The following is an 11,173-nucleotide window of genomic DNA, read 5'->3' as shown; positions in this document are numbered from 1 at the left end:
GGCACGAAAATAATCTAAGAAAAACAAATACCAGGCTGTCACCGAGTGACAGCGAGAACCGAGCTAGATAGAGCGTGGTGTGAGCAGACAGCGCAGGAAGTTTAAATCCCCACGTGCAGAGGGCAGCACCTCGTGAAATTACCCGCGAACAGGGCTGTTGACCCAACACCCGAAAGCCCGAAGCGTGCGCCATCGCGAAACCGGGAATACTGGAATACTGGAGCGAAACCGGGAATAAATGCTGGTCATGAAGCAGTAGCATTCGACAGCGGGAATAGAGCGACCAAATTATTAAGAGCTGCAATTTCAGCATATTTTTCAAAATGCAATAAAGTTCAATCCTGTGAAAAAGTACGAATATTCCACGCGACTTTCTTCGAGCTGCTAACATAGTGTGCGGTCACCCCAGGCTGGACCTCGATGCGGCTTTTTGATGGGGACGCATTCATTAAGAGCCATTCGCATAAACTGAGAGAAATCATCGACAGCATTTTTGGGGTCCCTCAAGACCACAAGGCAAAATTAGCGTCAATTCCGCCCCTTCACACACACGCGCATTTCAAAACACTTTTTTATTATTATTATTATTATTTATTTAATCTTCAACGGGCCGTATGACCTAATTAAGATGTAACAATTCATTTAAAAAAAATACATAACAAAAAAAAGATTTGCATCGCAATTCACTGCGGCCACGGCCAAAGCCGGAGACCTTCCTTAAAGCACTGAGTCGAGATATCGAAGTCGAAGCAATCCGAGACAGTATTGAAGACAGCCGACATGCGGAACATAGGGTCTGACCGACCAGCGCTGGAACGGGGTTGAGCGAGCCGTAGAGTTTCTCTAGACCTAAGTGTTCGGGATGGTGCATAGATATCGACTCGATGCAACAAAGGCGATGAGTCCATAGAGCCATTTAGCAAACCAGCGATAAAAGAGCACTGTGCATTGCGTCTTCTAACCGAAAGAGGTTCAAGGCCTAGAAGACGCCACCGCGCAGCATACGGAGGAAGATTATTACGATCCTGCCAGGGAAGTATGCATAGGGCATATTGCGTGAGCTTACGTTGAATCGCCTCAAGTCGAGCAATTGAAGAAGCAGTTGTTGGGCTCCAGACTACGTACGAATATTCCAGAACCGAACGAACGATACAGTTGTAGACAGTTTTGATGCTCATGGGGTTGCGGAATTCATTAGTTGTCCGGATAACCACGCCAAGTAATTGATTTCCTCTGGCTACAACGTCATCGATATGCTGTTTAAAGTTCAAACTAGAGTCAAGCAGAACGCCCAGGTCTTTGGCATGATTTTGTCGAATAACTGCAGTGCCGTCCATGAAGTAGGTACCAGTGACTGGGCTCCTGCATCGACTAAAAGACACACAGTAAATGTAGCGTTCGGATTGTGTTGTGAATCTTTTTTAGGTCGTGTGTGAAAAGTGTTAATATTATAAGTGGTACTTTGCGTTTTATTAGCCCACGCCAAAATATTACTCACTTCTAGTGGTTGTTCACGCTACAGAAATTTTCCGTCGAAAAAGGCCCTGCAGCGCCAGCCCAGCCCTTTTTATAGCGAATTGCGCCGCCTACGATTTTCAACTTTCCGACTCGCGCGTGTAACCACTACTCGTTATCATGAGTCATCCCGTCACCCCAATGTTTACGTTCTGTAATGTTTACGTTCTCCAACATTCCCTCCCGCAGTGAGGCTATCTCACTCCTGCACTGTAAACATTGCCTTATCTCCTGACGTTTTTGTTCCACGTGTCCCTTTTATCCTGCCGGTCTGGTGGTACAATCGTCAACTCGTACGACTCAACAACATGCCCGTCATGGGTTCAAGCCCCGAATAGACCGTGCCCAAATACGTAGGACTGACTATCCTGCTATGGTAACAAGAAGTCACTGAAAGCCAAGCTCACTTCACTAGTGGGTACAGGCAGGCCTTGACCGACAACGGTTGTTGTGCCAATGAAGAAGAAAAAGTCCCTTTTATCCTAAACCCGATCACCACGCGTTGTTTCTAGCTTTGTGATTTTTGTAGCAGGTCTTTTATATATACCTTTAACGGTCCTTACTACTGCCTGTATCACCTGGCCGTCCTTTCCTTGAATTGCTTCCTCGATCAAACCCTTAGGCCAGCAGTTGCGCGGTAAGTTTTCATCCACTATTAGAACGAGATCTCCTACTCCTAACGGTTCCGCCGCTTCGAACCATCTCGTTCGTTTCCCAAGCACCGGCAAATAATCTCGTACCCACGCTTTCCAGAACAGATCCGCAATATGCTGTGCTGCTTTCCAGGACGAGTTGACCGCATCGCTGCCGCTGCTGTAAGCCACAGGTGGCTTAATTCCGTCTGCTGTTCCAAGCAGGATCTGGTTTGGCGTAAGAGGCTGCTGCGTCATCTACCGGAACGTACGTAAGAGGCCGGGAGTTTAGGATCAGCTCGATCTCAGCCAGCGCAGTCTCGAGCACCTCGTCAGTCGGTCGGGGGGAAGGTTAAGATGTCCAAGCACCTTCTTCACCGATCGCACCAAACGCTCCCAGCAGCCTCCGAAGTGTGGTGCTCTCGGGGGATTGAACGTCCACTTCAGTTCTAGACTGCAGAACTCTGTGATAAGCGCCTCGTGGTCCACACCGGCAATCGCGTCCCGTAGCTCTCGTGTTGTTCCCACTAGGTTCGTCCCGCAATCGCTGATGATCTCGCGGGGAACGCCGCGCCGGGCGATGAATCGGCGAACAGCAGCGATACACGATCCGGTACTAAGGGTGTGCGCTACCTCTAGGAGCACCGCTTGAACGGTGAGGCACGTGAAGATGACACCCCATCTTTTTTCGACGCGTCGTCCTACCGCGACAAGGAGAGGCCCAAAGTAATCCACCCCAGCATATGTGAACGGTCGCTGTCCCAAGGCCAGTCTGGGGTCGGGTAGGTGGCTCATCATCGGCGGGTTGGGTGTTGCTTCGCAATTTCGGCAGGTAGGACATGCTTTGCGCAGTTGCCGGTACGTCCTCAACAGGCAAGGGATCCAGTATCTTTGCCGAAGTTCACTAATCACCGTCATATGATTACAGTGCCTGAAACGTTCGTGAGCGTCTGTTATTAGTAATGTGGTACCACGATGGCTGGGGGGAAGGATTATGGGACGACGCATCTCCTGCGCTGCACTCAGTCAATCTACCACCCATCAGTATTACGCCGCTATCGTCAAGGACGGGTGATAGCTTAACACTAGAACCGCCGGACTTTTCAGCCTTACTAAAACCGCCATATGCTCAACGGGACAAAAGTAGAAAGCTTGGAGCAAAATAATCGTTTGTCTCCCTCTATCCTCTATACCGCGCTTGCTTGCACTCATGCGCGAGCGCTCGAGTATATTCTCTCAGAACTGAGCATTCGCAGTTCAACCCGTGCAGTGAGAATGTATGTGTTAATGTGCAGCGAAATTTGTCTCTGTATCTCAATCCTCCACCCCCAAAAAAACACATTCACTCTCCGCGCACTCTTAAAATTTTGGCGCGCACGCTACGTACAACACAATACAAAAGGTCGTTTTAACCGCGCGCACTGATCAAAGTCGCGATGGTTCAATCGGAACGCCGACGTTCCATGTCAGAGATTTGATGTGTGAAGAAAAAGTTTTTCTGACCAAATCGACAACACACACGCGACGACACACATCGTCACATCGACCGCCGTCGATGGAAGTGTGATGATCTAAAAATAGATCTGTGGGGTGAGTGAGAAGGGGGAGGGGCGTAGAACAAGAACGTAAGCGTGAGTCGTCGCGTGTGCGTGTGTACACTCAAGAACTCATTTTTTGCTCTTTCCTGGAACCCACATGTTTCTACATTCTTCTGATTTTAAGCAACAAAAGTAGAAGGGAAGTAGAAGGCTACTTCATTTCTACTTTCCTTGCTACTTTCGAGCGTGTTGACTCGCTTGGGTGGGACAATTTTGTCCCATTCGTTATGTGTACATATTTAGACATGTTTATTATTTCCTAAGGGTTTCATGTGGTAAAATAATTAATAAACTCCATAATTAGGTATAATAAATCTTTATAATACGACGAACCAGTGCTACTAATAAAATTGCGCTAGAGTGTACGGTAGAATGCTTTTATGGACTAGCCGATTGAATATAGCGAAAAAATAAGCACGTAGTAAGCAAGAGTAAAAGCACGTATGTAGTTAAATACTTTCGCGCACTTTTATTGTTCTATTCGTATTGACATGCCTTGTCACAAAATGCGTACACGCCAGTGCTGCCAGACTTGCAGAAGCACACCCCTCACTCGTTGACAGCAGGGATGCCAGCCATCACAATTAAATTTGCTTATGGGCCAAAAATGTCTCATATGGCGGTTCTAGGATAAAAATGATTTTTTTAAAGAACCATATGGAATACAATTATTTTTATTAGCGCATTCGAAAGATCGTTCAAAATAAATAAAAGTCAGAAAATTTCAATGGTTTGTCACGACGGCAAGCGGAATAACACACCTTTTTCGAGTGCGATGGGACAAAAAAGTCCCATCGGCGGTTCTAGTGTTAAACAATGTACTCTCTTTCTTGATGCCTGTCTGCCACGGGTGTTTCCTTTCGTCTTGTCGCAGGCATCGGATCTCTTCGGGGTAGCTCTCCTGCTGGATCGATCTGAACACAATAAGTTCTGCTTCGGCCAGTTCCGGTTGCGTCAGGGGTCCCAGTTGTTTCGTTGTTCCACGGATGCTGTTCTGGACGTTAGAAATGAAGCGGATAGCATGTGCAACGGCTCATAAAAGCCTTCTCCACTTGCTGAATCGCTCGAACTAGATGAACCCACCTGCTTCGACACCCTTGTCGACAGTTTGATGGTGGCACGCGCTTACCCGAAGCTCTTCAGTTGTGTCGTGAACAGGTTGCACCGCCGCGGGCCACTCGCACTCAGGCTCCCACAGGAAAGAAGGACCTCGAAACCAACGGCTGTCGGGTAACAGATCGGGGGTTTTCACCCACTTGGTTCCATCATCCGCTACATTGTACTTCGTCGGTAGCCATCGCCATTGTTGCACGTATGTCGTCTCAAGCAACTCTCCGATCCGAAAGGCGACAAATTGATGATAGCGTCGGTGATCGGAATTTAGCCAGCTGACGACGTTTTTTGAGTCCGTCCAATACGTGGTGCGATGAATCTCCAGACGGTGTGATCGGATGATCGCCTTGCTCAGTCGCGCGCCTAGTACTGCTGCTTGCAACTCGAGTCTGGGAATTGATAAAAAATTTAGTGGCGCAACACGGGTCTTTGACGCAACGAGAGCACATTCGATGACACCGCCCTCCTCGAACCTGAAGTAAGCCACGGCAGCCATGCCGTGCTCGCTCGCATCACAAAAAATATGTAGCTCGATCTTAGCGCTGGTAGAGGTGACACGACGGTAACATCTAGGGATCGTCACTTGCGGAATTTTCGCCAATACTTTTAGCTAGGTAAACCACTTTTCCGCAATATGACCGTCGATTTCACGATCCCAATCATAACCACTTGTCCAAATTTCCTGCAGCAACATTTTCAGGAACATGAGGAACTGTCCCACCAGTCCCATCGGATCGTAAATGCTCATTAGCGTCCGCAACACCACTCGCTTCGTTGGAAGTTGTCCCCCAGACAGGATGCCCTGAACTTCTTGGACAGCCGAAACGAAAAGGTATCCGTAAGGGTGTCCCACCACATACCAAGCACCTTTTCCGCACTGAACTCGTTACCCATGTTGGAACTCTTTTCTGTTTCAGTGATGGTCTGCACACGTTCCATGACTCGTGACGAATTGGAAATCCAGTTACGTATGTCGAATCCACCCTGAGAATGTATGTATCGCACCTGTTCCGCCAGAGAAATCGCTTCCTGTTCCGTTTCGAAACTGAACAGCATATCGTCGACGTAGTGTTCGTTTCTGTTCGCCGACGTAGTGTTCGTTCACCGCTCGTGGATACTCCGACTCGAACCGCTCTGCGTTGTGGTTCGTCACTGGCAGCATATCCTTCCCAGAATATCATCTGGCTTCGCTGATCGGCCGGCTTTATCAACACTTGATGAAACATCTCGCGGATGTCTCCGACCACAGCCACGCAAAACTCCCGGAATTTGAACAGCACCTCCAACAGGTTAGCCGTAAGATCCTGTCCAGTGAGAAGATTGTTATTAAGGCTGATACCGTTAACGGTAGCGGCAGCATCGAACACTAAACGAATCTTACCTGGCTTATTTGGATTCGTTACAGGAAACACTGGCAGGTACCAGACTTGGGGATGTCGTTCAGCCGCTTCAGCTTCCGTCAAGCGACGGATGTAGCCTTTCTTCTCATAATTCCGTATCGTGTCTCGTACCGCTGCATCCAGTACTGGATCCTCCTGCATACGCCGTTTCAGACAGTGGTATCGTCTCAAAGCCGTCGCTTTGCTACAGGGCAGTCGAATATTTTCCGCTTTCCACAGCAGTCCCGATTCATATTGATCACCAACCAACACCATTTCCTTTTCTAGAATCGCCATCGCCTTGTCGTCTTCTTTCGAGCGCCACACGCTAGTTGGTTTTTCAACAGCAATGGTGTCCAGGGAGAACATCTTCTTCACCTCGGTGTTCAACAGCTCCGCACTCACTCCGTCGCACAGGCACACGTGGAAACTATTATACACTGCTCCGGGCACGTTCTCCGCTATCGGACACGGGCCGTAAATAATCCATCCCAAACGCGTTTTCGAGGCGACTGGCTCGTGTTCGCTCCTCTCAGCCGTCTTCAATGGTCTGGTCACTCGACAACTGTCGACACCAATGAGAATACGAGGCTGCACGTTGCTGTAAGAGGCGATTGGCAGCCCTCTCAGGTGCGAATACTGGTCCCCAGCATAGGTAACCCCAACATTTTTACCGTTCTCGCGTTGATCAGGTCATACTTACGGGTCCCGTTTCTTCCAGATACTTCGAGGTTAAGGCGCACGGAACAGTTCTCTTGACGCGTCACTCCGCCGGTCCAATGGATACAAAGCGGCACAGGTGTGCCGTTAGCCCTAGTTCCTCTACCAACGAGCTATCGATGAACGTCGCAGAGGAACCATCGTCCATAAAGGCAAATGTTTCGACCTCACCGCGCGGTCCATACGTCTTGATCGGCACGTATTTTAAAAGAGCGCAATCTACGGTTCCTGAATGCGTGTGGCACGAACCAACCTCTGGAGCGCGTTCTTCATCTGGCGCTGCGATGTGCAACAGGACGTGATGCATCCTTTTACGCCGCACGCTGTTACAATCGAGCAGCAGTCCTATGTCTTCCGAGACACTTCTTGCTCAGACCTTTTTCCTTCACGTGGCTCCTTCGAGCTGCTACTGAAAAGTGCAGAAACCGTTTACATTGCGAAAGTGAGCTGCACGTACCTTTACACAGTTGACATTGTGGCGACACTGTATTGATGGTGGCCGCAGCAACCGGTAGAGGCTCCGAACACCGAGACGTGTGCACGTTCCAGTATGTTTTTCGAGGGGGCTGATTTCCTGATCGGCCAGCTCGAACAGGCAGACGCGGTTGCTGAGAATTCTGCTTACGCTTGCCGGGTTCTTCCTTACGCTCGTTCGTCACACGGCGCAGTGGCTCCACACTGACATCTATCGCGTCTCGTGCCACTTCGCTGATCCATCTGCCAAAATCGGTAACACTACCACACCCGAATTGCCTCTTGTATCGCGCCCATTCACGTGCAGGTTCGGACGGAAGCCTACTCACAAGCTCCCTGAGCAGCGCAACGCTATAGGCGTACTCCGGCAACCTCAGCGATTTAATCGTAGCACAGAGGTTTCTCACTGCAAACTCGAACTTAGCCAGAGAACGTAGGCAGTCTGGTTTCAGCATGGGCATCTTCAGCATCTTTTCGATCGTGGCCTCTATTAATTGGTCCGGTCGCCCGTACTGCGCTTCTAACATTTCAAGGACATCCTTCAAACTATTCGGAAGCAGTAGCAAATGACCAACTGACTCCATTGCTTCTCCTTTCAGGACTCGTTGCAGCCGTAGCAGATTCTCCTCGTCGGTAAACCCGTAAACTTCCGTCGACTTCTCGAACATGCGGATGAACATGGGCCATTTTCGCGATTCACCACTGAACGTTGGTAACTAAGTCACGTTTCCACTCAGTCGGGCCGACCACTGTACTTCCAACAGGTTGCTAACATTCGCGTACTGGGTAGGAGCCCTATACGATCGCGTACGATGCTGTGGTGGTATAGTGTGGTCCATCGGCGGGATAACCGATGCCCTACGATACGCGCTATCGTGACTTCTCCTCCAGGTGTAGTAGTCTGGGAATCGTAAGTAACCCTGAAAATCATACGGCGGTGGTACGTTGACTGTACTCGCGAATTGGGGTGTTTCAGGTACCCCTCTGAATGATGAAGCCACACCGAAGCGATCCGTTGCGGTTACCCACTGCTCGGCTTTAGGCCGCTGAACACTATCACGCATGCTGCTCCATCTTCCTCAACTCAATCTGCCTTCTTTCAACCTCAATCCTTTTCCGAACCAATTCGGCATTTCGGGAAATCGAACCTTGTACGATTGCAATGGCCGACTCCATCGGTATCGCAGCTAAGTACGCTTGGTACTCGCCCGATGGCGCCTGATACGGTGGCTCATCCCGATGACCGTTAGTGAAAATGCGTTCCACGGTATTTTCGTTCGGTAGTGTGTGTGTTTGTGATTCAACCCGGCGACTGTTCGCGTTCCTTATACCGTGTTGCGTTACCTCTGACATAACAGGCGTGATGGGGCTCCTTGGCATTGCTTGATCAGCGTGAACGCTAGCGCGTCCCGCCGCCGAGCCAACACTCCCACGCTGATCAGGCGTGTCCTGCGTATCATAAAGCGACACGAAAGATATCCTCGAAGGACCGGGCAGCGGTGACCGCAAATGACGCTCATCTCGCTGGTCAATGACCCTTGGGGTCAATGCCCGATGTGACCCTTCCGCAGTCGAGGGGCCTGGCTCACTCCATGACGCTGCTTGGTTGGCTTGGACTTCAACGCGTCCCGCCATCGAGTCGGCTCCCGTCTCCTGGTTATCACCATTAGCTCCGAACATTTCACTGCACTCACTTTCACTCGGTTAGTCTTTTTTAATTAGCACGGAAAAGTTCGAATAATATTTTGGAATGTAGCGTTCGGATTGTGTTGTGAGTCTTTTTTAGGTCGTGTGTGAAAAGAGTTAATATTATTAACAAAGTAAGTGGTACTTTGCGGATTATTAACCCACGCCAAAATATTACTCATTTCTAGTGGTTGTTCACGCTACAGAAATTTTCCGTCGAAAAAGGCCCTGCAGCGCCAGCCCAGCCCTTTTTATAGCGAATTGCGCTGCCTACGATTTTCAACTTTCCGACTCGCGCGTGTAACCACTACTCGTTATCATGAGTCGTCCCGTCACCCCAATGTTTAGCTTCTGTAAGGCCGCGGGGCCATGGGGATTCTCAGCGCTCATTTTCTCAAGCACTCATGAGTGCTTTTGAGAAATCCTCGTTCTCAGCGTTTGTCGAATCGGAACAAAATCGGTTTTGAGAATCTTTGAGAATCTTTGAGAAAGTTGACGATGCAGCGATCGGCTAACTGAAATATAGAGAATTGTGCTATTTGTTTATCGGAAATCACTTTGGAAAATGTATTCAATGTTTATAATTGAAAACGTTAAAAAATATGCGATTAAAAACTGTTTTTCTATTTAAAGCTCTAAATAAAGCTTGAGTGTCTGTGGCCGCGGGGCCACGGGGCTTTGTCAAGCTGAGAAAACGTTCTCAAGCACTCATATCAATTTCTCAAGCACTCAAAACTTGTTCTCAGACGCGAGCCCGTGGCCGTCGTCAGTTTTTCTCACTCTGAGAAACTAATATTGCCACTCAAGCTTTAGTTGGAGCTTTAAATAGAAAATATGTTTTTGATCGCATATTTTTTAATTTTTTTTTCAATTATAAACATTGAATACATTTTCCAAAAGATTACCGAAAAACAAATAGCACAATAGGTCATATTTCAGTTAGCCGATCGCTGCATCGTCAACTTTCTCAAAGATTCTCAAAGATTCTCAAAACCGATTTTGTTCCGATTCGACAAACGCTGAGAACGAGGATTTCTCAAAAGCACTCATGAGTGCTTGAGAAAATGAGCGCTGAGAATCCTCATGGCCCCGCGGCCTGTATCAGTCTCTCAGGGTGAGAAAAACTGACGACGGCCACGGGCTTGAGCCTGAGAACAAGTTTTGAGTGCTTGAGAAACTTAAATGAGTGCTTGAGAACGTTTTCTCAGCTTGAGAAAGCCCCGTGGCCCCGCGGCCTAATGTTTATGTTCTCCAACAGTAGCATTTCTCGATGCAGATAGTCAGTCCATTACGCTTGTACCACGAACAGAAAATTTCGATGCAGTCTTGCAGGAATGTACAATCACCTGTGTTGTGAATAGGCGCAAAAATTTTTGCATCGTCGGCAAACAGACTGATACTGTCGGGAGGTAAAGCGAGGGTAACATCGTTGATGAACATTATGAAGAGAAGCGGGCCAATATTGCTTCCTTGTGGCACACCCGAGCTGCTGACTATTTCTTTGGATTTGTGCTTATCAATTTTCACGATGTATGTGCGATTAATTAGGTAAGACTTAAGCCACTGTACGAGCGAGCACGGAAATCGTAGCTTTTCGAGTTTAGCGAGAAAAATTGCTTGATGAAGAGAGTCAAATGCTGCTTTCAGATCTGTATAAATTGCATCGACTTGAGCTCCGGCATCAATTTGGCTAATGCAATAGGTTACGAATTCAACCGGGTTCGTGGTAGTCGACTTTTTTGGCACGAATCCATGTTGATACGGGCTTAGGTAGCTGCAGCATGCATGTAGCAGATTTTTGTAAATCACTAGTTCGAACACCTTGGCAATGGCACACAAAGATGTAATACCCCGATAGTTGATGGCATCTGTCATGTCGCCCTTTTTGTAAATAGGAACCATCCAAGATTTCCTCCATGTTTTGGGAAAGTAGCCATTGGCTAGCGATGCATTGAACATTTTTCCAAGGATAGGTGCTACTGTCGTTTGGCAGCGTTTCAGCACGGTAGAAGGAATTCCGTCGGGTCCAGGAGAGAAGGAAGGCTTTAGTTGCATT

General features: G+C 48.4%; 1 protein-coding gene across 1 annotated transcript; it reads right to left on the bottom strand.

The window, feature by feature from the left end:
• Positions 1-1,448: 1,448 nt before the first annotated feature.
• LOC120957382 (uncharacterized) lies at positions 1,449-10,225 on the bottom strand. Its single transcript, XM_049606986.1, has 2 exons — positions 4,507-10,225; positions 1,449-3,078 (listed from the first exon to the last, which is right to left on the bottom strand). Exon 1 carries the CDS (start codon positions 6,604-6,606, stop codon positions 5,518-5,520), a length of 1,089 nt encoding a protein of 362 aa, XP_049462943.1. The 5' UTR covers positions 6,607-10,225; the 3' UTR covers positions 1,449-3,078; positions 4,507-5,517.
• Positions 10,226-11,173: the final 948 nt, after the last annotated feature.

The sequence above is a fragment of the Anopheles coluzzii genome, chromosome X (genome assembly GCF_943734685.1).
Source record: "Anopheles coluzzii chromosome X, AcolN3, whole genome shotgun sequence".
Classification (NCBI taxonomy): domain Eukaryota; kingdom Metazoa; phylum Arthropoda; class Insecta; order Diptera; family Culicidae; genus Anopheles; species Anopheles coluzzii.
The sequence above is the reverse complement of the archived record's forward strand: the minus strand, read 5'-3'. Positions and strand labels throughout refer to the sequence as shown.

Bases quoted from the DNA above. Each gene is read 5' to 3' on its own strand.
- LOC120957382 (XM_049606986.1), bottom strand. From the start codon at position 6,606: ATGTTCTCCCTGGACACCATTGCTGTTGAAAAACCAACTAGCGTGTGG.